This window comes from Pongo pygmaeus, chromosome 3, assembly GCF_028885625.2.
Source record: "Pongo pygmaeus isolate AG05252 chromosome 3, NHGRI_mPonPyg2-v2.0_pri, whole genome shotgun sequence".
Taxonomy (NCBI): Eukaryota; Metazoa; Chordata; class Mammalia; order Primates; family Hominidae; genus Pongo; species Pongo pygmaeus.
Genome location: NC_072376.2, coordinates 99,734,169 through 99,761,510, shown reverse-complemented (window position 1 = coordinate 99,761,510; position 27,342 = coordinate 99,734,169). Strand labels below are relative to the sequence as shown.

At 39.1% G+C, this 27,342-nt stretch overlaps 1 protein-coding gene across 1 annotated transcript; it reads left to right on the top strand.

Moving 5' to 3' along the window:
- The first annotated feature begins 1,215 nt into the window (after positions 1-1,215).
- Positions 1,216-20,101, top strand: HSD17B13 (hydroxysteroid 17-beta dehydrogenase 13). Its single transcript, XM_054486449.2, has 7 exons — positions 1,216-1,488; positions 5,699-5,806; positions 6,902-7,033; positions 8,526-8,632; positions 10,190-10,327; positions 13,544-13,660; positions 18,571-20,101. The coding sequence occupies exons 1-7, from the start codon at positions 1,279-1,281 to the stop codon at positions 18,659-18,661; spliced, it is 903 nt and encodes a 300-aa protein (XP_054342424.1). The 5' UTR covers positions 1,216-1,278; the 3' UTR covers positions 18,662-20,101.
- Positions 20,102-27,342: the final 7,241 nt, after the last annotated feature.

The following is a 27,342-nucleotide window of genomic DNA, read 5'->3' as shown; positions in this document are numbered from 1 at the left end:
TTATGAAATCCTATCCCCCAGTGTGATGGTTTTAGGAAGTGAGACCTTTGGGAGGTGATTAGGTCATGAGAGCTCTGCCGTGGGAATAATTGCCCTTATACAAGAGAACACGGAGGGTTTCCTTCCTCCTTCTGCCACTTGAGCTGACAGTGAAATGACAGCCATCTATAAACCAGGAAGCCAGCTGTTACCAGACAAGGAATATGCCAGTGCCTTGATCTTGGACTTCTTGTGAGAAATAAGTTTTTGTAATTTATAAACCACCTGGTCAATGGTAATTTGTTACAGCAGCAGACAAAGACAGAAGCCGCCCCACTTTAAAGTTGAGATTCCCAACTCCTGGTCTAATGCTCTTTCCAGTATTATCACAAAAGGAACTGATGGTTCTATATCCTAAAATCTCCCCCAAACTCAAGAGATTTTCAGGGAAATGGTCATCATGTGTAAAATAATTAGCCAGTTGAAATATTGATGCTAAGCTTTTGTGAATAAATGAATCAAATAGCTAAGCTGGGTTCATTCAGACTTTATCTAAGTTTCTTTAAGCTTACCTCTACATTCTCCTTTTCCCTATTTAAGAAAGGAAACAATTTCCAGAAAGATACCAACATATCATTAGCTGATGCTATATCTCCAGAATTATTTTTGTTTTTTATTAGACCAGGCCTTGTTCTGTTGCTTAGGCTGGAGTGCAGTGGCACAATCACAGCTCACTGCACCATGAACTCCTGGACTCAAGCAATCCTCCTGCCTCAGCCTCCTGGGTAGCTGGGACTACAGACACATGCCACCACATCCAGCTAATTTTTTTCTATAGTTTTTTTTTTTTTTTTTTTTTTTTTTGAGACAGGGTCTTACTATGTTGCCCAGACTGGTCTTGAACTCCTGGGCTCAAGCAATCCTCTGCCTCAGCCTGCCAAAGTGCTGGGATTACAGATGTGAGCCACTGCACCTGGCCCCTAGAATTGTTTCTAGAGGTGAAACTTCAAGGTGAAATATAGTACATAATTGCTTTTCAGATAAACAAGTCCAGAGAGCACATTCTCTTGGGTTCTCTTGACGTGAGCTAAGCTACTGTTAGTACTTGGCATCACTTCATATTTGAGGTGTTTCAAACCCCTTAGAACATGTGAACAAGGCCTGCTTCCAAAGCTGGCTTCTATCTGGTAGTCCCATTAACAACTGGGCACACCTCTTCCCTGGAGCTCTGTGTAGACAGTGCCTCCTCCCTAGGACTATACAAGGACTGAACCAGAAGGAAGAGGACAGAGCAAAGCCATGAACATCATCCTAGCAATCCTTCTGCTTCTGATCACCATCATCTACTCCTACTTGGAGTCGTTGGTGAAGTTTTTCATTCCTCAGAGGAGAAAATCTGTGGCTGGGGAGATTGTTCTCATTACTGGAGCTGGGCATGGAATAGGCAGGCAGACTGCTTATGAATTTGCAAAACGACAGAGCATACTGGTTCTGTGGGATATTAATAAGGTAATGTATACATCTTCCAACTTTTTAAAGTCACAGAGTAAGATATGTATTTTAAGAATTATTTGACTTACCATCTACTTATCTTTGTATTTTTGTTTTTCAAAGTTTGATAAATTCCCTGGTCTCTTAGTCTGTATATGTGTCAGGTTAGTTAGATGAAGGGAATGTAATTAAGAACTAAGCAGCGATTTTTATGACATGGTGTGCAGGTTGATAGCAAAGACTCAGGAGCCAGGCTCCTTCCAAGCTTCTTAATGAGGCAAGTCACATATTATCTCTCAGCCTGTTTTCTTGGCTCTGAAGTGGGCATAATAACTTAGGGGATGGGCAAGAACGGGATCTGAAAATTACAGCTACAAACAAAAGTCAAACGAAGAACATGCAACAGAAAACTTTAGTGCCTCCCCTCATGCACAAGCAACACAATCCTAAAATATTTACTATCTGACCCTTTACAGAAAATGTTTGCCAGTCCCTAGTCAAAAGGATTAAATAAGTAATATTTTCAGCACTTAGCACATGATAAACGATACCTGGCACATGATAAACAATAACTGTGTTAAATAAAATATGTGTGCAGTGAGTCAGGCTTTTCCTTGGACATTAGTATTTTTCCTGTGTTCTTACTTGTAAACACTACATTAACAACCCCAAATAAAACTGAAGGAACTGAAATCTTGTATCATTTTCTCTAAACTTGTAAATTCTGGTAAGGCCATGAAAATATACACAGAAAAGTGTTTACAGGATTTTAGGACTGGAAAAATTGTGAAGTACTTCTTGAGAATCACATTTTCTGCAAATTACAGTGAGGTTTTAATTACCATTATATTATTACTTTCTCATGTTGTTTGCTGTCTTGTTTAGTTGAAACCTAAAATGTCTCTTAAACTTAGAGAACTAATTCTTTTCTGTTTTTTTTCTGAATAGTGAAGAATACTATACAAAAAAGCTACTACATTTTTATTTAACAGATATGAGCATTTATATAATAGATGAGTTGATGTATATAAAAATGATTTGCCATCTGTTTCGTCTTTGAAGAAATTTGAATGAACTTTCTGGAAGATAGCAAGAATTTACAGATAGAGAAAATTGTTGCCTGCTGTTCTCAGGCATTTGTCCAAAAATATAAATAAGTATAAATCTATGAAAAGGGCTTGATGAAATCTAACCTTCAAATCTCTTTCCAGATGTGTATTTTTGGGGAAAGGGTTATATTTATTAAGTTTTTTTTAATTTTAAAATTTCCAGAGACAAGAGAAAAGTAAATTAGAAGGAATTGTATTAAAAATGACTTAAGGGCGGGTGCAGTGGCTCACACCTGTAATCCCAGCACTTTGGGAGACAGAGGTGGGCAGATTGCTGGAGCCCAGGAGTTCGAGACCAGCCTGGGCAGCACTGCAAAACCCCCACCTCTACAAAAAATACAAAAATTAGCTGGGTGTGGTGGTGCACACCCGTAGTCCCAGCTACTTGGGAGGCTGAGGTGGGAGGATCGTTTCAGTTCAGGAAGCCAAGGCTGCAGTGAGCTATGATGGCATCATTGCACTCCAAGCTGGGCAATAGAGCCAGGCTCTGTCTCCAAAAAAAAAAAAAAAAAAAAAAGACAAGAAAAATAGGTAACCCAACCTCAAAAATTCTCTTTGAATCATTAAATTTCATGGTTAAACATTTAAGCTACTGAATGATTCACTCTAAGGCTGTAATGTAACTCAGATCTCCTTTAGGCAAGGAAGATGCTGTCTGAGTTTTCATCATAACTGGCTCCTTTTGCCCTGTGAGATGAAAGACACAGTAGCAGTTTGGCTCTTATGCAATCTAAACTGTTGCTTGGGGAATACGGTTCAAAAAACACACTGGAGTTTAAGCTAAAGCAAGTGTTTTGCTAACAAAAAGACAAGGCATCACATTTTGCAATTGTCTAGCTCAGTTATAAAACTGAAGAATAGGCTGGGCTTGGTGGCTCACGCCTATAATCCCAGCACTTTGGGAGGCCGAGACGGGCGGATCACAAGGTCAGGAGATCGAGACCATCCTGGATAACACAGTGAAACCCCATCTCTACTAAAAATACAAAAAAATTAGCCGGGCGTGGTGGCGGGCGCCTGTAGTCCCAGCTACTTGGGAGGCTGAGGCAGGAGAATGGCGTGAACCCGGGAGGCGGAGCTTGCAGTGAGCCGAGATGACGCCACTGCACTCCAGCCTGGGCGACAGAGCGAGACTCCGTCTCAAAAAAAAAAAAAAAAAAAACTGAAGAATAATTAATTCTTCAATCAAAACATCTGATGAATGCTCTGGTTACTAATGCTCTCTACTGACCTAGAAACAAATGAGAGAGTATGGTGTGGTTTGTGCAATCTGGCAGTGAGCAAGCTACCAACTAAGTCAGTGAAAGACTCTCCTATTCTTTTTTTACTCTTCTGCAATCCCACAAAAGGCTAACTGAGGGGATACTGACTTTGAGACTGGGTCCTAACATCCATGTTTGGGGAGTTCAGGCTGCTGCTCCAGGGTTTAGCCTACAGTAGTGAAATACAAAGGACCCAGAGACCACTCATTCAAGGATTGCCCTAAATAGCAGCAACACCGTCATCTCAATACACAAAGAATAGGGCTTTTCAGGTATCCTTGCCTCTTTGTCACAGAGAAGAGTTTACAGATTGTGAGATGGAAAAGTATAAGTTTTAAAACCTTATAATCTTTTCTATAAAAGTCACCTGAGGTCAAAACTTGAAAAGAATTATAATTTTCCAGAATGTGAGTCAAGAAACATTAGAGCAATTTTATCTTAGGAAACAGGTCTTTGAATTTAGGCTGAAAGTAAATTGCTCTGTCTCCATGTCCTATGGTTATGGGCAAGTTTGGTACATAAATGACAAATCCATCCAGTGGCCTTGCCCATCTCACTCCCAAACACCTGAAGAATGTAATATTATATCTCCTAGAGTAGCAGCATGGTCTCCCTATGAAAGTCCTTCTTCTATAAGGAGCCTTCTTTTCCCTTCCCTCCTAGGAGGATGAGTCAGAACCATCAAGAAAAATATGATGGGCAGAGGCATACAGTTTACCATTACCACTAGTTTAGAATTGCTACTTAGCACTTGACTGCCTGTTACATAGTTGGTGCTCAACAAATGTATGATAAATTAATGGTTGAGTTTTTCTTTCTTCTCCATATTCATCTTCCATGACACCACGAAGAGCAATGTTTTTCAAGAATGTTCTTCAAGGTTTGAAAGTAGCCTGCTTTAGAGAAACTGCCTACTGTACAGCCTCCAACCAAGAGGAAAAGCTGGAAAAAACATGAAGGGATTTTGTTTTGTTTTGTTTGCTTTGGTTTTAATATGAGCATTCCCTGGCAGAAAAGCCAGGGATAATCTCATTGCAACTAGGCAATCACTCTCAAGAAATTTTCTAACAAATAAGGAGGCCAATTTTTATTTTATTTTATTTTATTTTGAGACGAAGTCCCACTCTGTCACCCAGGTTGGAGTGCAATGGAATGATTTCAGCTCACTGCAACCTCTGCCTCCCGGGTTCAAGTGATTCTCCTGTCTAAACTTCCCAAGTAGCTGGAATTACAGGCTCCCACCACCACGCCCGGCTAATTTTTTGTATTTTTAGTAGAGACGGGGTTTCACCATGTTGGCCAGGCTGGTCTCAAACTCCTGACCTCAAGTGATCCACCCTCCTCAGCCTCCTAAAATGCTGGGATTACAGGCGTGAGCCACCACACCTGACCCAGGAGGCCAATTTTTAAAAGGTTAACTAATCTTCATGTCCAAAATGAATGTTAATTGTTCATTTTGGACATGAATGTTAATCTTTTTTTTTTTTTTTTTTTTTTGAGACAGAGTCTCACTCTGTTGCCCAGGCTGGAGTCCGGTGGCACTATCTCCGCTCACTGCAACTTCCTCCTCCCAGGTTCAAGCAATTATCCTGCCTCAGCCTCCCAAGTAGCTGGGATTACAGGCCCACACCATCAGGCCTGGCTAATTTTTGTATTTTTAGTAGAGACGGGGTTTCACCATGTTGGCCAGGCTTGTCTTGAACTCCTGACCTCGTGATCCGCCCTCCTCGGCCAACCAAAGTGCTGGGATTACAGGCGTGAGCCACCGCGCCTAGCCGAATGTTAATTGTCTAAAAATTTTTCTTCTCCAATGTCTTCTCCTCCACTTTTTTCGGAATTTGTTTCTTCCAATTACAGCGCGGTGTGGAGGAAACTGCAGCTGAGTGCCGAAAACTAGGCGTCACTGCGCATGCGTATGTGGTAGACTGCGGCAACAGAGAAGAGATCTATCGCTCTCTAAATCAGGTGAGACTGCAGGTTCACAAATTTCTTCAGATGATTTTGTTTCCTAGGACGCTGACATGGAAAATGAGAAAGGTCTTTATGACTGCCTGATTTAAATTGGATTTTAGCTGCTAACTGAAGTAGTTACGTGACCAAGGAAGGATACCTTTTTCTTGTATGTAATCCACTCAGCTCTGCCCATTATTATTGTTCATATTATTAATCAATTTCATTGTGATCAGAAGTGTGAGCAGTGGCACAGAGTGACTGACAAAAGATTTATCATCAGGGAATATGGATCACTTCCTAATTTTGTTTTAGTCCTATTAACTTTGCAGTAATTCTGTCTTCTCTTTAATTATTTCCCTTGTGAGATTTTATTTTGGTGTTAATGTAGTCTTCTGTAGAAAATGTAATATTAATAATTATTATCACAATTATTTTAAAAGAGTAAATACCAAATAATCACAATGAACTAAGCACTCCAACAAACTTTACATTTTTTAATTTAATCCCTACAATAACTCTGTAAACTTCATTTTACAGATAAGCAAATTATGACTCAAAGAGGTTAAGCCAGACCTAGGTCATGTAGTTATTAGGTTATGAAACCAGGATTTCTCAACCAGCACTTTAGACCAGGTGCGGTGGTTCACACATGTAATCCCAGCACTTTGTGAGACCAAGGTGGAAGGATCACATGAGACCAAGAGTTCAAGAGCAGCCTGGGCAACATAGTGAGACCCTATCTCTAAAAAAAAAAAAAAAAAAAAAATGTTTAAAGAAAAACACATTTTTTAAAAATGAACACTTTAAAAATATTTGGTCAGAACTTATATAGGAATTTATCAACATAAATGTTAATTTCACTTTACTGATAAACTTGCAAAACATGATGTGCTGGGTACTGAAATTTGGATGTTAAAAGAACAGTTTATCCCACCTTTATGACAGTGTTCCCTTGGCCTCCACTATTTGAGCTCAACAGTCTGTCTTGCCTGAACTCTGAGAGATCTCATACAGTAGAAGAAAGACTCTCATCTCTGGACTATATTGGTCCCAAAATTTTGAGTTTGAATAACACACCCAGTGAAAGTGTTCTTTCAATTTCAAAAGGTGAAGAAAGAAGTGGGTGATGTAACTATCGTGGTGAATAATGCTGGGACAGTATATCCAGCCGATCTTCTCAGCACCAAGGATGAAGAGACTACCAAGACATTTGAGGTCAACATCCTAGGACATTTTTGGGTGAGTGTGAGTCAGAAACATTTCTGATTTGTATACATTTCATGTATCTCTTAAGATACATGAAACTTATAACGGAGTTCACATACTTGTGGACAGGAAACTGGCCAGATCTTTGCCTTAATCAAGAATCATTAAGTTTGAGTAGAAGAGCCACAGAGTCTCTGACACAAGGACACAGAATTCAAGTGGACACAACACACCAGAATGTAAGCTACTTGGTCTGTCTTGTCCACCAGTATCTGACACAAAGCTTGGCGTGTACCAGGAGCTCAACAAATGTTTGTGGAGGTTTGTTAAGGGTTGTCAGTGTACATCTTTTCAATGCTCTCACTTGTGACTTCATTTTTTCCCCCCACACCATGATGTTGTAATGTGTCCTCATTTTGTGGAATTTTAGAATGGAAAGGACATCAGAAGTAATTACTTGGATGTATGTAGGATCGAGGACACTTTTGGACGAGACTCTGAGGCAAAGTTCTAGATCCATGGGGTGCTGGAACTGAGAAATGCAGCTATACAGACCTCATATAATTGGTTAGTTTTGTGGGAGATGGAAATATCAACTTCAACTGCCTTTGTATAGAAATTTTTATGATTAATCTTCCAGTGCCTCAATATTAGTGTAGAATCTAGGGCAAATCTGGATTCTAGAAGAAAGAAGAAAGAAAAGAGATGTGTCCCCCTAACCTTTACCAGCTCCTCACATATGTGAATTGGCTCCTATGCCCACCAAACTACATGGAGACCTCATACATTAGTTACCTATAGCTGCATAACAAATTATACAAAACTTAGTGGTTTAAAGCAACGATATATGTTCACTATCCTCTCACAGTTTCTGTGGGTTGGGAATTTGGGGGTAGCTTGGGTTGGGAGTTCTAGTTCTATGAATTTGCATAGGATTTATTCAATTCTTATAAAATTTTATTGATGTTTCTCACAAAAGAGGTTTTTGGAAAAAAAGAAAGACTTGTTTTCTGTAACATCAACATATAATATACAATACTACAAATAGGGAGATAGTGAATTCAATCATGATGCATTAGTGTGGTGTAGAACTCTCAGCTTACACTACTCAACTGTCTTAATACAGTTACACAAGATTTCACTCTTTTAATTAGAATGATAAAGCCCCAAACCAAAAAATTACATGACACCAAATTATCAAGGAATAATTTTAGTTCTGAAAACTCTGAATTTTTCCCTTAATATTGTTTAGATGACATATCCAAAAAAGGATCTATTTGATTCCTTCTGAAGGGAAGGAGGGAGAGTACTGAGATTAGTGTTGGCATGGGGCTTACCATACCAATAAATTTGTATCTTTATTTCTATCATTTGTATAGAATTAATCATGGAATGCTTGGAAGTATTTTATTTCATTTTATAACTTCTCTCAAATGCCTTTCTGTCTTAACAAAAATAAAGCTACCTGATTTGGAAACCTAACGCCTATGTCATTGTCTTTCTTCTTTCTGCAATGATCCTTAAGATCACAAAAGCACTTCTTCCATCGATGATGGAGAGAAATCATGGCCACATCGTCACAGTGGCTTCAGTGTGCGGCCACGAAGTGATTCCTTACCTCATCCCATATTGGTAAGTATCATATGCCAGCCATGTTATATATTTTTGTACTTTGAAGGGAGCATTACACTTCAAATTGTTACCACTGGAGAGTCCTGGTTCTTGGCATCTTGAACAAAGAATTGGACAAAACGCACCAACAAAGCCAGAAAAGAATGAAGCAACAAAAGCAGAGATTTATTGAAAATGAAAGTATGTTCTACAGGGTGGGAGTGGGCCCAAGCACAGGGGCTCAAGAGCCAATTACAGAATTTTCTGAGGTTTAAATACCCCCTAGAGGTTTCCACTGGTTACTTGGTGTACGCCCTATGTAAATGAAGAGGATGAATTAAAGTTACAAAGTCATTTACTCAGTGTACACCCTATGTAAATGGAGAGGATATTTCCTGTCATAGCTGAAGTGTTTCCATTTGATTTAGTTCTAGGAAGTCCGCATGAATCGGCCTTATGTCCCCTGCCTCCAGACCCTGTTCTCCTGCCTCAAGATCACAATGCTGAGAGCAGAGTGATTTGGATTTACAGAATTTAAATTTATAGTAGTTTAGAATGAATTTTTTAAATGACTTTTTCTAAAACAATGAAACCAGGTTGTAATTATATTTAAGATATTTTTAGATTTCTGCAAACTCCTCTGTAGAACAATGAGAGAAAACAGTAATGCCAAGCATGTTTCCATTGTTTCCTGGAATAAGAAACAGAAACCCCACAGACTAAGAAGCAAAACCTACAGCAGCTAAAATGAACACGTCTACGTCATGGCCTTGGTGCCCAAGATAAGACAATCAGAGTGGTCCCTGGATCAAAACATTTTACAGTGCGCTTGTGCCATGAAAGTGTGTGTGTGTGTGTGTGTGAGTGTGTGTGTGAGAGAGAGAGAGACAGAGAGAGAGAGAGAGAGAGAGAAAACGACTCTACCTGACTAAAAGTTGCAGATACCACACTCCATGCACCACCAAAGACATAAAGGGAAGGAGGTGAGAGGCCTTAAGGATGTACTGCTGTATTTGCCAAATATCCTTTCCTGTAAACTCTTCTCCAGATCCTCATAATAAAATTAAGAGGCCAAAGTGGCAACCATTGTCAAGAGAAAAACTATCAACCATTGTCAAGAGAATAACTCAGTTATTGAGAGAGAGAGGAGAAATGAGCAGAGTCCTACAGAAGTCTGTCAACACAGATATCAGTTTTGTAGAATTTCTAAATATATTTTTCCTGATTCATATTTTTCAAAATAAAAGCAGCAATAAAAACTGATCAGAAAACAGTTTGAAGATTCAATGGAAAAACCTTACATGTAGGATGGAAAACTGAACATTAAGCCAATCAATAGAGTTATTTTTGTTCTTTTGTTATCATTGTTGTTTAAGAAATGAGATACGTTCACAATTCTGCTTAATCATGGAAGAAAATGAGAATGAATTGCCATTTATACTCTCAGAAAAATCACAAGTGGCTGGCTGATTTTTGGCTTCTACCTGTTCTTAAGCCAAATGATACCGCCTTCTCACAGAAAGCTAAGGATTGGGTTCACTCTCCCTTGGCTAACAATGCTTAATAATTCTCGTACAGTTCCAGCAAATTTGCCGCTGTTGGCTTTCACAGAGGTCTGGCATCAGAACTTCAGGCCTTGGGAAAAACTGGTATCAAAACCTCATGTCTCTGCCCAGTTTTTGTGAATACTGGGTTCACCAAAAATCCAAGCACAAGGTAAGGTCAAAATCAAGTTAGAATGGGACTGTGGTATGATAAATTGATATGAAAACTAATGAGAAATGTTTAGGCAGGCCAACTAATAGAAGAAAATGAAAAGGGAAAAATATTTTTTCTTATTAATACTATTATCTTGAAATTAAAGGAATAAAGGGGAAAAACACATTAGGGACTAGCAGGAATGATCAGCCACCAATGAACTGGGGTATTTATTTGTGTCCGGGAAAAAGCATATACATTTGATCACTGTTACCACCCTGTCTTTAAAATGCAAATGTTCCAAGGACCAGCAGATAAATTGAGTATCTAGTTCCTTAGTCAAGGTGAATTTCTGCAAGAACTCTTGTCTCTGGTGAGACAGGATTTGAGACCACAAGAGAAGAAAAATTAGTCCTGAAAGGAGAAGAAAAAAGCAGGAAGGTGTGAATAAGGACCCGAAAATTAAGCCATCTGCTTAACAAATTTTTCTAATCCTAGTATATATTCTGCTGCAGGTTAACAAAATATACTAAGCTTAATGATTCAAAACCAATTTTTTACTGGAAGGGAATTAATCCTAAATATATTCATTCAAAAGAACTAAATTCTCTGTTGAGTGCCGCCTCATTTGAGGATACTGACTCTTACAGCCTGAGTTAGCTGTGTGGTCTCTGCAGCTGGAGTCACTCCCTGCCACTGGAGTCCTTCATGGTGTTAGACCATAGGTACTGTTGACTAAAGAAAAAAAAGTTTTTGTTTTTGTTTTTGTTTTTTTTTGAGACAGAGTCTCACTCTGTCACCCGGGCTGGAGTACAGTGGTGCGATCTCAGCTCACCGCAACCTCCGCCTTCTGGGTTCAAGCGATTCTCCTTCCTCAGCCTCCTGAGTATTTGGGATTACAGGCGCCCACCACCACGCCTGGCTAATTTTTGTATTTTTAGTAGAGACAGGGATTCACCATGTTGGCCAGGCTGGTCTCGAACTCCTGACCTCAGGTGTCCTACCTGCCTTGGCCTCCTAAAATGCTGGGATTACAGGCGTGAGCCACCGCGCCCGGCCAAAAAAATAAGTTTTTAAAGAATTAAAGATGTTAGTTTTATTTAGAAGCCTTACTGAAGACTACAGACAGAGGCCTATAGCCTGAGAGCAGCCCTTTAGAGAGGTTCAGTTGGACTGTTCTGGTAGTGGGGGCCATGTGCTCTATCCTGTATTGTCTTCAAAGCATCTTTCCAGAGAGCTGCACATTGTCACAGAGTCAGGGACTTTGTGAAATTATGCTGACAAGCAGAAGTGAGTAAACGTGGCTTCTTACATTTGCTACGTTGTCTCACAGTACTTAATAAGTATGCAATACGTAAGTAAATACTGTAGTACTATTGCAACTCCTGACTGTTTTCTTAGACAAGAAATTGGGCCCAATAAAAACCCTCTTGGTAGGCATTCAGGCTTAGCGTACCATGAGCTTTCCTAAGGGTATCCTGCCACTCTTGGGGAAGGCATGATAGATGAGGGGAGTAAGGATAATGGAACTCTGGGTACAGGGTTCCTGGGGGCTAACTTAGGGGCAGACACAGGCAATGCTAAATATTTGGGATTGGTTTTATAGAGGTTGCTAGATTGTGAATTTCCTTAGTAAGGGCTAAGGCATTGATATGTAATGTCACACTTGGCTCCGAGGCTGGGTTGTTGGATCCATGTAGGTGAAATCAGGAAGAGAAAAGGCAGAACAGAGTCATGTAGAAATGTATCGATTTGTATTACTCTCTGTTGGCTTGCTATTCAATGCAGTGGAGAACTCAATCACATAATAATCTTCAGCAAACCACAGATCATCCCAGGGAATGAAGTTTTAACATTCGCTGGTTCCCTAACTCCTCACCCAGCCTTTACATTCACTGGCTGTTCAGTCCATGCCTGGACATCTTAATTTGCATACAACATTTTAAATCCATTTTTCTGTCATCATCTTGCACTAACAGACAATTCTACACTAAGCCTATGTTTATGACTATTTCTCAAGAATACATGTACACAGCCTTCGGTATAAGGAAAACTGGAAGTGTGACATACCTCCAGTTGTCATACTCCTCGGGCCCCTCTTAAATTCTCATGAAACTGCAGGATAGGCAAGTCAGAGGTGAATCTCAAATACGAAATTCTTACCAGAAAGGGGTCCCAATCCAGACCCCAAGAGAGGGTTCTTAGATTTCTCGCAAGAAAGAATTCGGGGCAAGGCCACAGTGCAAAGCAAAAGCAAGTTTATTAGGAAAGTAAAGGAGTAGAGAACAGCTACTCCATGGAGAAGAATGGCTTGAGCTGCTCCACCAAGGATATTTAGAGTTACTTCTTGATTATATGCTAAACAAGGGGTGGATTATTCATGAGTTTTCCGGGAAAGGGGTGAGCAATTCCCAGAACTGAGATTTCCTCTCCTTTTTAGACCATATAGGGTAACTTCCTGCCATTGCCATGGTATTTGTAAACTGTCATAGTGCTGGTGGAAGTGTCTCTTAGCTTGCTAATGTATTATAGTTAGCTTATAATGAGCAGTGAGGACAACCAGAGGTCACTTTCATCACTATCTTGGTTTTGGTGGGTTTTGGCCGGCTTCTTTACTGCACCCTATTTTATCAACAAGGTCTTTATGACCTGAATCTTGTGCCAACCTCCTATCCCATCCTGTGACAAAGAATGCCTTAACTTCCTGGGAATGCAGCCCAGTAGGTGTCAGCCTTATTTTACCCAGACCTTATTCAAGTTGGAGTTGCTCTGATTTAAACGCCTCTGACAAAATGACGACCTCAAAACAATCCAGCTTTATGGAATACCTCCACAAGAAAGAAAGTATACTTAGCTATAGAATTTTCTCCTTGCATCCAACAGGCTTTGAGATGTCAGATGTTTCCTTCCTGTCCCATGATTAATCCTAGCCATTCCTCTTTCTTGTCTGGCTCCTCTACTCCTTACCATCTAATGCCTCGCCACTATTTTGATATTTTGACTAAGTGAGCTATGAAACACACCTACTGGATATGAAAGTATAAGTTTCTGATAAAACTTCAACATGGGATGTGGAGGAAGTGGGTAGGGTGGCATTAATGCAGCAAATCCTGGGATATTTTAAATCTTCATTCTGAATTTAGTAAAAATATAGGATAATTTTCCTGCCATTATTTACTTATAAAATTAAAATTTTAGAAAATAAAAATAATATTTTCCTCTTTTTAATCACAGATTATGGCCTGTATTGGAGACAGATGAAGTTGCAAGAAGTCTGATAGATGGAATACTTACCAATAAGAAAATGATTTTTGTTCCATCATATATCAATATCTTTCTGAGACTACAGAAGTAAGTACAGCGCGGAACACCCAAACACTAAAACACCAATAGAGCCCTTTTTTTTTTTTTAGACAGAGTCTCACTCTGTCACCCTGGCTGGATTGCAGTGGTTGCAGTGGCATGATCTTGGCTCACTGCAACCTCTGCCTCCTGGGTTCAAGCAATTCTCGTGCCTCAGACCCCCAAGTAACTGGGACTATAGGTGTGTGCTACCACACCACACCCAGCTAATTTTTGTATTTTTTGATAGAAACGGGGTTTCCCCATGTTGGCCAGGCTGGACTCGAACTCCTGACCTCAAGTTATCCTCCTGTCTCGGCCTCCCAAAGTGCTGGGATTACAGGCATGAGCCACCATGCCTGGCCCAATAGAGCTATTATTATGGAGCATCTTTCAGTTGTGAAAATTGGCATGGAAACTCTCCATCCCTGGGGAGAACAGTTGTTTCCTCTGTTATTTTCCCACCCAGTCTATAAAAAGAGAATGATTCATTTTCTCTACCAAATCTACCATCTCTGCCCAAACTTTGCTGAAGACTATTCTAACTGAAGGAAACACAGTTTAAAAAGAATGCAATATGGTGAAGCAGTTAATAATAAAGACTCCATTTTTAAAAGTCTGCTGGAAGTTTGGTTGGGATTGCACTGAATCTATAGATCAATTGGGGAGAACTGACATATCAACAATATTGAGTTTTCTAATCCAAGAACATAATATCTATTTTTTAAATCTTCTTCAAAATCTTTAAATCTTTAAATTGTATTTTGTAGTTGTTGGTGTTTAATTCTTGCACAATTTTGTCAGATTTATTCCAAAGTATTTCACGGGTTCTTTTTTTTTTTTTTTAGACAGAGTTTTACCCTTGTTGCCCAGGCTGAGTTCAGTGGCGTGATCTTGGCTCACTGCAATTTCTGCCTCCTGGCTTCAAGTGATTCTCCTGCCTCAGCCTCCCAGGTAGCTGGGATTACAGGCATCTGCCCCCTCGCCCAACTAATTTTTTGTGTTTGTAGCAGAGACAGGATTTCACCATTTTGGCCAGGCTGGTCTCGAACTCCTGACCTCATGTGATCCACCTGCCTCAGCCTCCCAAAGTGCTGGGATTACAGGCATGAGCCATCGTGCCCAGACCTATTTCATGGTTTTTGACGCTAATGCCAATGGCATTTTTAAAAATTTTATATTTCCCATTGTTTGTTGTCAGTATATATTGGATTTTTGTAATTTGATCTCATATTTTGCAGTCTTGCTAAACTGCTAAACTTTTTGTTTGCTAAACTCAATAAGCTTTTTTTTTTTTTTTTTTTTTTTTTTTTGGTAGATTCCTGGGCCTCTAATTTTCTTTATGGGAAGGGTTTTAATTACAAATTTAATTTCTTTAATAGCTACATGGCTATTCAATTTACTTATTAATTCTTGGTAATGTGTGTCTTTCAAAGAATTTGTCCATTTCATCTAAGTTATAGAATTTCTTTGGCATAAATTTGTATATAACATTCCCTTATTATCCTTTTAACGTCTTTAGAATGTCTTATTTATTTATTTATTTATTTATTTATTTAATTTTTTTTTTTTTTTTTTTTTGAGACAGAGTCTCACTCTGTTGCCCAGGCTGGAGTGCAGTGGCACAATCTTGGCTCACTGCAAGCTCCGCCTCCTGGGTTCACGCCATTCTCCTGCCTCAGCCTCCCTAGTTGCTGGGACTACAGGCGCCTGCCACCATGCCCGGCTTTTTTTTTTTTTTTTTTTTTTTTTTTTAGTAGACCATCCTGTTAGACAGGATGGTCTTGATCTCCTGACCTGGTGATCCGCCCGCCTCAGCCTCCCAAAGTGCTGGGATTACAGGTTTGAGCTACCAAGCCCAGCTTATTTATTTATTTAGTAGAGACAGTCTCACTTTGTTGCCCAGGCAACAAAGGTTTTGAATGCCTGGCCTCAAGCAGTCCTCCTGCCTTGGCCTCCCAAAGTGCTGGGACTACAGGCATGAGCCACTGCACCTGGCCAAATGAATATGCTGATAATATCTTCTTTATAAGGATACCATAAGAATAAAATAATGTAATACAAACAAAGCCCCTGTCACTGAAAAGCTATAGCCTTCAAATGTTAAAGTCTTAGAGAACAGAATTTATATGAAATAGTAACAGCAACAATTTCCCAGAGAGGAGCAGTTTCTAAATTGAAATTGTATCAGTGAGAAGATAACTATACTAACTTCATAAGCCTTGGAACTTTTTGAAACAAATCCATATAAATTATGAACAAACTTGAAATAGAACAATTTGAGAACAGGGTACAAACTGCATTGGTGTATCAATTTCAGTATTTTGTTTTAGCTTAAATAGACTGACTTGAGATAACGTAAGGCGAACCTTGACCCCGAAGTAACATCATCTCGAGAGTTGACTAGGCCAGGTGTGGTGTCTCACGCCTGTAATCCCAGCACTTTGGGAGGCCACAACAGGCAGATCACTTGAGGTCAGGCGTTTGAGACCAGCCTGGCCAACATGGTGAAACCTCAGCTCTACTAAAAATATGAAAATTAGCGGCACAGTGGCCTGCACCTGTAATACCAGGCACTCGCAGGAGATTGGTTTGAACCAGGAAGGCGGAGATTGCAGTAAGTCGAGATTGTGCCATTGCACTCCAGCCTGGGCAACAGGAGACTATGTCTCGGAAAAATAAATATAAGAAAAAAATGAAAAAAAAAAAAGTTGACTAAATTAGTGTCTTGGTACTAAGCACTGTAGGAAGTAAGTTTCATGGAATCCCTACTCTCTTGCTGCCCAAAGCAAATCATATTAATATTGAAAATTACATGCATATGTACATGCATATACATGCATATGACCAAGGTGATAAAAACAATTATTCTGCCTGAATTGGAGAATAGTATCCCAGTAAAATAAACAAGAGTCTCAAAGTCTTTTGTATCCTTTGAAGCTGTCATGGTGGTTTGTAACTAGGCAACAGGTATATATTGTTAATCTTCTTTGCATTTAATTCCTTTTACAGAGAGACACAATTTTATGAGCAGATGCAATTACTAGCATGAAGGTTTCTTTGTGAGGGTAGTTAAAAGGCCCACATGAGCTCTCTTCTTATCCTTGTCCTTCTTTCAGCCAGATCGTCCCTGCCCCTTTGCTCATTCTCCCATCTTTCACCCACCTACCCCCAAAACAAGGAAGTAAATCTTGCATTAGTCAACAATACCAAAGTGATTTTCAATATGACTTTCTTTGCAGAATGTTATTTCTGCCTCTTTACATTCACATACTGTCTTCCTTTTTTTTTTTTTTTTTAGATTGGATCTCACTCTGTTGCCCAGGCTGGAGTGCAGTGGCTTGATCTCGGCTCACTGTAACCTCTGCCTCCCGAGTTCAAGCGATTCTCCTGCTCCAGCCGCCTGAGTAGCTGGGATTACAGGCGTGTGCCACCAGGCCTGGCTAATTTTTTTGTATTTTTAGTAGAGACAGGGTTTCACCATGTTGGTCAAGCTGGTCTCGAACTCCTGACCTCATGATCTGCCCACCTGTGCCCTCAAAATGCTGGGATTACAGGCATGAGCCACCGGGCCGGCCACTCTCTTCCTTTCATCTGCCTACTCATCTCTTATGCATTCCTGGACATCAGTTGTCCTTTTGAAGGTTTCCTCCACTATCCCAGCCCATGTGAATCCTCCTTCCAGTTATAGCCCTTAATTCTAGATGGCTGATATTTTTCAATAATTGTTTTAAAATGACCATTTTAGCCTATCAGCTAAACAATATCAAAGACAATAGCTATTTTTTAAGTACTTTAGTTTACCTTATTAAAGAGTGCATAATAGATATTAAGTAAATAGTAAAGGAGAGGTGAAGGCTTGCATGGAATGGATTCTGGTGGTGTCTCTTGGTGAGCTTTTAGCATTAAAATTAATCAGCAGTTTCAGCAACGAGCTCAGACCTTCAGTTTTAGATCTTTACTCATATCAGATAAGAGAGTGAGAAGAGTGGTATGTATCAGTGCTTTATTTATATTTGCATACAATTTGAACTATGAATATTACAAAGGTGCACACATAGGTTCAGACAGATTGACTGATTTAAAATGACCAAAGATGACCCGTGGTAAGCAACCTGGGTATCTTAAGATGCACTCCCTGGAGAGGGAATGTTCCCAAAAACATTTTCAGAGGGACAAACCATATGAAATTCAGTAAAACAGAAATCATGAGGAAAACTGATTACTCTCTTTTTGACATGAAATGAGAGTTTTAATGCATGGTTACAATTATTAATGTACTCTGCTGCAAGACGTTAATAAAGTTACTTTTTTGCAGGCTAGAATGTCTTGATGCTGTAATCAGAACACACTTTTTTTCCCTTTCTTCCAGCTTCAAATGCAGATTCATAATTGGGCTGACTTCTAATAACTGCAATGCTTTCTGCTTTGGGCTTGCAGCAGAAGCCTGACAAAATAGTGTTTGTTTAGGCAATAATTTATTTATTCATTTTATTTTATTTTTTTTGAGATGGAGTTTCATTCTTGTCGCCCAGGCTGGAGTGCAATGGCATGATCTCGGCTCACTGCAACCTCTGTGTTTAGGCGATAATTTAGACTTTACCTTACTTGTGATTACTATAGCAATTACTATAGCCACAAGGCATAATTTTACTGTCTCATTTAAATTTCATGAATTTGAATGTTTTTACACTTTTCCTAATGACGTCCACTATGAAGTTATGTCAAAAAAAAAAAAAAAGAAAAGAAAGAAAGATGCACATGTAAAAGAGAGGTGGTTGCAAGGGAAGAAAAGAACAGAGGAAAATTAAACGCAAACCAGATAACTCTCAGCGTATTCTAAATGACCAAAAAAAGAACTCTGTTGTCAAAGATTTTAAATGGAAAATTTTTCAATTTTTTTTTTCTTTTTTGTACAGGTTTCTTCCTGAACGCGCCTCAGCGATTTTAAATCGTATGCAGAATATTCAATTTGAAGCAGTGGTTGGCCACAAAATCAAAATGAAATGAATAAATAAGCTCCAGCCAGAGATGTATGCATGATAATGATACGAATAGTTTAGAATCAATGCTACAAAGCTTTATTTCACATTTTTTCAGTCCTGTTAATATTAAAAACATTGGTTTGGCACTAGCAGCAGTCAAATGAACAAGATTAATTACCTGTCTTCCTGTTTCTCAAGAATATTAACGTAGTTTTTAATAGGTCTGTTTTTCCTTTCATGCCTCTTAAAAACTTCTATGCTCATATAAACATAGTTAAAAGGTTTTCTTTAGATATTTTATTTTTCCATTTAAAGGTGGACAAAAGCTACCTCCCTAAAAGTAAATACAAAGAGAACTTATTTACACAGGGAAGGTTTAAGAATGTTCAAGTAGCATTCCAATCTGTAGCCATGCCACAGAATATCAACAAGAACACAGAATGAGTGCACGGCTAAGAGATCAAGTTTCAGCAGGCAGCTTTATCTCAACCTGGACGTATTTTAAGATTCAGCATTTGAAAGATTTCCCTAACCTCTTCCTTTTTCATCGGCCCAAAACGGCGCAACTCTATTCTGGACTTTATTACTTGATTCTGTCTTCTGTATAACTCTTAAGTCCACCAAAAGTAGACCCTCTATATTTCCTCCCTTTTTATAGTCTTATAAGATACATTATGAAAGGTGACCGACTCTATTTTAAATCTGAGAATTTTAAGTTCTAGCCCCATGATAACCTCTTTCTTTGTAATTTATGCTTTCATATATCCTTGGTCCCAGAGATGTTTAGACAATTTTAGGCTCAAAAATTAAAGCTAACACAGGAAAAGGAACTGTACTGGCTATTATATAACAAACAATGGATCCAAGAGAAGAAAAGGAAGAAAGAAAGATTTTTTTGTTTTTTGTTTTGTTTTGTTTTGTTTTTTGTTTTTTTGAGATGGAGTCTCACTCTGTCGCCCAGGCTGGAGTGCAGTGGTGCGATCTCAGCTCACTGCAAAGCTCCACCTCCCGGGTTCACGCCGTTCTCCTGCCTCAGCCTGAGTAGCTCTCCTGAGTAGCTGGGACTACAGGCGCCCGCCACCACGCCCGGCTAATTTTTTGTATTTTTCATAGAGACGGGGTTTCACCATGTTAGCCAAGATGGTCTCGATCTCCTGACCTCGTGATCCACCCGCCTCGGCCTCCCAAAGTGCTGGGATTACAGATGTGAGCCACCGTGCCCAGCCTTTTTTTTTTTTTTAATAGAAAAAATAATCTGACTCCCACTACATCAAGACTAATCTTGTTTTGTGTGTTTTTCACATGTATTATAGAATGCTTTTGCGCGGACTATCCTCTTGTTTTTATTAAAAACAAATGATTTTTTAAAAGTCACTAATAAAAACAATTCACTGAAAATAAATATGTCATTATACTTTTAAAAAATAACCTCTTGTAGTTATAAAATAAAACGTTTGACTTCTAATCTCTGTCTCTGTGAGTGTCCTTCAAAAACCAAGGATGTGGATGGTAACAGTTACATCTGGCAGATATTAAATGAATCCAGGGGTTTTCTCAATTCTGATTTCTTTGACAGCAGGAGTGCTGGTTTATCAACTGAAACTTACTGAGCCCTTTCTATGTGTGACATTAAGCATAGTGCTATTGTTTCGAATTTTTTCTTAGTCACCGGCAATAATTTTTGTTCATAATATTCTTTTAATTTCTTGCCTTATAATCAAGAAATTTATGAGTAAAATGTATTATTTTTAAAGTATGGTTACAAAAATTCAAAAGAGAAACATGGAAGGTAAAAAATAGAAGCTTACCCCTAGCAATCCCATTTCCCAGAGGTCACGCTGTCAATGCACAATCTTCCAGTCTTTTACTGATGCATATTCATGACATACATTATATTCTTATTGCATGGGTCACATCAGTAGGTTCATACCATACATTATGTTCTGTAACTTGCTTTTTTTAACTTACCAACTTATCACAAACAGCTGTTTGTTTCAGTATAGAGAATTCAACTCTTTTTTCATGAGTACACGGTACTAAAATGGTACTCTAACCATTCCCTTTTGATAGGCACTTAGGATGTTTCCAATATTTCTTAGTTCATCTATTTAAATATTAATTTAACAAATACTGAGTGCCCTCAAAGTTCTAGGCCCAGGGAAACATCTATGAATAAGGCGAACTCCTTGTCTTAACAGAGCTCACATTCTAGTAGGCGGGACAAACAATAAAGGGACTGCAAATATGAGAGAGAGCATTTAAAGTAGTAGAGTCAGGGAAGAGCACTCTGAGAAAGAACATTTTGCAGAAGAACTATTACCATACACAGGCAACTAAAAAATATTTTATTATATATATATTGACAAAAATAAAAACCTCTTAAATTCCAGTGTTAAGTTCAAAGCAGAAAACTTCTTATTTTAATTCCATTTTGGTTTTAATCTTTTATGAATGAAGCTCAGAGAAATGTGCGAGCAAAATATTCATCTCTCTTTGTCCATTTTTCTTGCATATTTTGAGTGTAGACCTCCTCCTTAAAAGTTCCACCTGCAGCCAGGCGTGGTGACTTATGCTTGTAATCCTAGCACTTTGGGAGGCCGAGGCGGGCAGATCACCTGAGGTCAGGGGTTCGAGACCAGCCTGGCCAACATAGCGAAACCCTGTCTCTACTAAATATACAAAAATTAGCTGGGCATGGTGGTGCATGCCTGTAATCCCACCTACTCAGGAGGCTGAGGCAGGAGAATCACTTGAACCTTGGAGGCAGAGGTTGCAGTGAGCCAAGATCACACCACTGCACTCCAGCCTGGGCAACAGAGTGAGACTCCATCTCAAAAAAAAAAAAAGCTCCACCTGAGCTTCCAAATGTTTTCCTATGACAATCTTCATCTATTATTCTCCCTGAGAGCCCTCTCTTCCACCAAAATCCCAGTTGCAAGGGCTACTGCCAGGGTGTGCAGATCACCAGACAAATATTTTTTTGCAGGGCTTCTGCCTATATAAACACTTTTTAAAAAAATGCTTTATAAAGTTTATAGGTCCATGTGCATGCAGTATAGTGATTTTTTGATAAAGATTTAGAATAATAGGAAGATTTGTTTATTTATTGTCCGATCAGTACATCCTGGTACTATCTCTTTGGTCCAGGAATCACTTCTTTTTTATCAAATGAGCCATTCCTAGCTAATTTCATATCTTTTACCACAAGAAAGGGTAGCAATGCTGTTATTATTCATAATGCCATGGTTCTTTGTAATATGTTTGTATTAAAATAATATGAATCTTCACCCCTTTCCAATATCCTGCTACCATTTATTTAATCTTGGCTACATTGTGCCTTTTGACATTGCATCATCCACTGTGCTACCCATGAATACTGGGTATCACTCAGAGACAATCACTCAAAGATTGTTACTGGTACAACACAGTTCAATACAGTACAATTGTTACTGGTACAATGTTTGATGATAATCACAAATTCAAGTCTTACCCAGGGTATATATACAAGAAAACATGAATGATTCGTTGTTCATTGCTCATTTTAAATTTATCATTTAGAATGTTATAGCATCACATAGAACAACACATCTTTCAACTGTGTCTTGTCTTGAACGTTTTAGGCCATCATCATTACATTTCTAGAATTGATCTCTGCCACTCTTGACTGCACCCTACCTCCCATACACCACCAGCAACAGAGAGGGGATTGTGGACAGAACAAAATGAACAGTCCCATTTGCACAAGGACTGTCTGTCCCTCCTCTAGGAGAGCTTAACATTGACCAGGGAGAAGAGAACACAGCATCATCACATCAATCAGAAGGGCCCACTGGTGTGAAGAAGCAATAGTCTTAAAAGCCCTCAGAAGAGATAAGTGCAGCTACCCGCCCACCCCCCAGCAAAAGGACTGCCTGACCCATGGCATAAAACCTGCAGAGGGGATAGGGTGATTTTCCTGAATGCCATTGGCAAGCGGGGTAAGGACATCTGATGTCACCCTGCAGCCCTTGGATGTTATATAGCAGAAGTGGCATCATACTCAGAACAAAGTGCAAGTGGATGCATGGGTCAACACATGTGGCTTGGGCAGTGGACCTTAGATAGCTCACAACCCTAAATTAGATCTATGCCCAATGTGAGTGATAATTATCCAAAATCAGAATGTCAGCATCATTCTGGCAGCCAAATTTCATGTAATCCTGCAAAAGAAATACTTTGCCAACAAGAAGTAGCAGTCTGCTCTCCAGGTCACCCTCCTGAAACTAAAGCCTGGAAATAAGACCCAGGATGATCCTATAGTTACAAGTTGCAGAGCTCCCCAGGACATCTGGTCAACCTTATACACAGGGAGAGAAAGGGAGAGTACCCCAGAGAGAAAAAACAGAGCAGGCATCCGAAGAAGACTTGGAAAATTTCAAAGAGGGCACTCCAAAGAATAAGGCACTATGAGGCACAGGACTGGGATAAGGCCCTCACTTGCTCAGATCTAAGGGTGGTATAGGTACAGCCAATCTTCAAATGTATGCAAAGCTTAAAGGAGTAGCAGAGTAAATGAATGGTTGAAGAGAAAATGCTTGGTTAGTTTCTAATCTAAATCTTATATGAACTATTTAATAATGTTTCCAAAGATGGAATGAACATCTAACATTAAAGTTCCCCATTTACACAGGCCATGAGCCCTGAAACACCCATCCCAGGATCGCTGATGGGTGTTTCGGGGCTCATGGCCTGTGTAAATGGGGAACTTTAATTATGCCCTTGCAGCATGGCTGCCACGTGAGAGGCATGTTGGAAATACAAACTGTTGCAACCCATCTCAAACTTACAAAATCAGAATCTGCATTTTTAAAAAACTCCTAGGTAATTTATATGTTTTAGAGGCATCTTTTTTATAACATTAACTTTGAATTTAGTGCAGCATTATGTGAACTGGGCTGTTTTGTACATGTGATAATTACAACAAATTTAACAGCTACCCTTGTGTTTATTTCTTCACAAATTACGTGAGAAACCATAAGGGGGAAATGCCAATCCCTGTCTAAGAGTGCTCTCACGCTTTCTACTATTTGCTTCCTCTTGTGTCTAAAAGTTTTCAGACAGCTCATGACCTTTTCTATTCAGCTCTTCAAATCTGCCAAGTGTTTTGCTGAAATCCCTTCTTTATCTGATTGGATGTATTACATATGATCAAATTTGCCTGTCAGCTGCTTGAAGCAAGCGTGGAATTACAGGAAAGTTAAGTGGGAACTTACTTGTATTTAATGGGAATCTTTTATAGTAAAAGTAATCACAGTGAAATCAAAGCAAGTACATTCTGACTTGCCTAGGGTGCAATCATGTCTCATTCAAACTAACTTCACAAACCCAGTGAGCAGCTAGAGAATATTCATAAATTCACATCAAAACACTTATGAAAAGTGAAGTCATTTACCAGTTGCACTCCAGTAATTATCCATTATCTCAATAGAGATCTTCTTACTTTTAAATGTGAGGCTAACTTGTATAAATTAAGACTTAAATATTCCCAAACAACACTGAAAACCAAATTGCCTGTTCCCATACCTAATGCTAATAACTAGGATTTTTCACTGTTTTTTTCTTTTTGAGACAGAGTCTCACTTTGTCACCCAAGCTGGAGTGCAGTGGTGTGATCTTGGCTCACTGCAGCCTCCATTTCCCGGGTTCAGGGGATTCTCCAGCCTCAGCCTCCTGAGTACCTGGGTTTATAGGCATGCACCACTACATCCAGCTAATTTTTGTACTTTTAGTAGAGACAGGGTTTCACTATGTTGGCCAGACTGGTCTCGAACACCTGGCCTCCAGTGATCGGCCTGCCTCAGCCTCCCAAAGTGCTGAGATTACGGGAGTGAGTCACCGTACCCAGCCCTGGATTTTTTGACTTTCTGTTTCTCAACATCTCTTTCCTTCTGATGGCTCTTTACTAATTAGTTCAGACTTCGTTCAATTATTTTGATGCACTTAGTTCTCTACTTCTCTTCCATTGTTCTCTTTCTCTTTTCAGCCTTCTCTTTCTAAGCTTCTCCCCACATTCTAATCTAGTCTGGAAACATAGCCTATTTTTCAGTCATCAAAACTATCCTCTATTACCTATGTAGCAGGAAAAAAAAAAAGACCACTTGATGTTGAATTCAATTTGGAATGATGTGATTTAAATATTTCAAACAATATTGCAGTTCCAGTGTACCTTGTTATCTAACAATATTGCACATTTGAGAGTATTCTTTTCTATGCTGCTGAATTTCATACAGAAATATTCAAGATAAACTACAACAACTCATAGACTTCTTCAAGCCAAAAAAAGGCTTTTTCTATAATTAATTCAAGAAAAGATATTCACTCAGCAACTTTGATAGGAAATACATGATGCTAGAATGTAGAAAAATCAGAGAGGAAGATGTGATCCTCGCTTTAAAGATGTTTACAACAGATCAGCGAATCCAGCCTGTTTGTAAATAACAACTCACTCAAAGAAAAATAGGGTTAGTCCCTTTGAAAAGTTACTAACCAAGTGCTTTGTGAATAGACAGCATGATTAATTTTGGGTGACAGGGCAAATCTTTGCTGAGGAGATGCAATTAAAGATATTAAAGAGGAGGAGGTGCAAGAATATGCCACAGGGAACAAACATGCATGTTGGTACAAAATGTTTTACAAGTTGTGCGTTTGCAGCATGGTAAGTCATCCAGGGTCAACATGGATCATGCACCTGGAAATCTGGGGGAATAACAGCTTGGAAAAGATGTTTGGGGCCCAATAGTACAGAGTTTTGAAAAACATGTTGACAGATTTAGATTTTATTGAGGCAAGCCATGCAAGAGTAGAGTACATAAAACCAATGAGATCAGATCTGTGGTTGAGAAAGGCAAAACGCACTGAAGTGGAGGATAGAGCACAGAAGAAAATAGTAAGTTATAAAATAACCAATTTATAAATAAAGATAAATATATGTATGCTATTAAATTTCACAATACAGGCATATATACAGTCACAATATAAAACCATGCAAAATTTCAAGTTGCGATAAGTACATTTATCTAAGCCATGTATTTAATAGTTATGTATAGATTATCTATTATTGACCATGGAAAAAGTGAAGTTTAACATATTATAGCTGGTATGTATTGATTACTTTCTACCTACCTTTATTTCAGAAAGGATTTCCAGTGCTTACAAGAGTATCTAAAATTATAAAGTGCACAAGTCTTGAGGCAATAAGAGAGTACAGCATAGTGATGAGTTCTCAGATTTTGAACTAAATATAAGGGGAGCAAGATACAATATTAAAATAACCATTGCATGTAAACAGAATTACCATATGATCCAGCAATTTCACTTCTGGGTATATACCCAAAGGAATTGAAAAGAAAACTCAAACAGATATTGGTACACCCACATTCATAGCAGCATTACTCACAGTAGCCAAAAAGTGGAAGTAACCCAAATATCCATCAGTGGATGAAGGGATAAACAAAATGTGGCATATACATACAGTGGAATACTTTCCAGCTTTAAACAAGAGGAAAATTCTGACACCATGCTACAACATGGATGAACCTTGAGGACTTTATGCTAAGTGAAATGAGCTAGTCACAAAAGTACGAAATATAAATAGTGTATGATCCCACTCATACAAGGTATCTAGAGTGATCAAATACACAGAGACAGAAAGTAGAATGGTAGTTTCAGGGGCTGAGGGGAGTGGAGAATGGGGAGTTATTATTTAATGGGTACAGAGTGTCAGTTTAGGAAGATGAAAAAATTGTAGAGATGGATGGTGGTGATGGCTGCAAAATATGAATGTACTTGATACTACTGAACTTTACACTTAAAATAGTTAAAATGGTAAATTTATATCAGGTATATTTCACCATAATTTTTTTTTTAAGACACAGTCTTTTTCTGTCACCCAGGCTGGATTTCAGTGGCGTGATCTTGGCTCACTGCAACTTCTGTCTCAGGGATTCAATGATTCTCTTGCCTCAGCCTCCCGAGTACCTGGGATTACAGGTGCCTGCCACCATGCCTGGCTAATTTTTTTGTAATTTTAGTAGAGATACGGTTTCACCATGTTGGCCAGGCTGGTCTCAATGTCTCAAACTCCTGACATCAAGGTGATCCTCCCGTCTTGGCATCCCAAAGTGCTGAGATTGCAGGCATAGCCACCATGCCTGGCCCATAATTTTTAAATGTTTAAATTTTATTTATTTATTATTTTTTTTAAGATAGGGCCTTGCTCTTTTGCCAGGCTGGAGTGCAGTGACTACATCACAGCTCACAGCAACCTCGACCTCCTAGGCTCAAGCAGTCCTCCCACCTCAGCCTCTTGAGTAGCTGGGACCACAGGTGCACACCACCAAGACCAGCTATTGTTTTGTATTTTTTTGTAGAGATGAGATCTTATCATGTTGCCCAGGCTGGTCTCTAACTCCTGGGCTCAAGCAGTCCTCCCATTGACCGTCCAAAGTGCTGGGATTACAGGCCTGAGCCACCAGGCCCTGCCAATGTTTAAATTTTTAAAAAGAACCATACCACCTAAATTATTCTTAATCTTAATGGCTACATATAATTGTATTATATTCATCTATTGCATTGTTTATGATTACATAATTGGTTTGTTTCTATCAACCTTTACTAAGCCCCTTGTACATCTCTAGGGCTATGCTAGGTGGAAACTGGTGATATAAA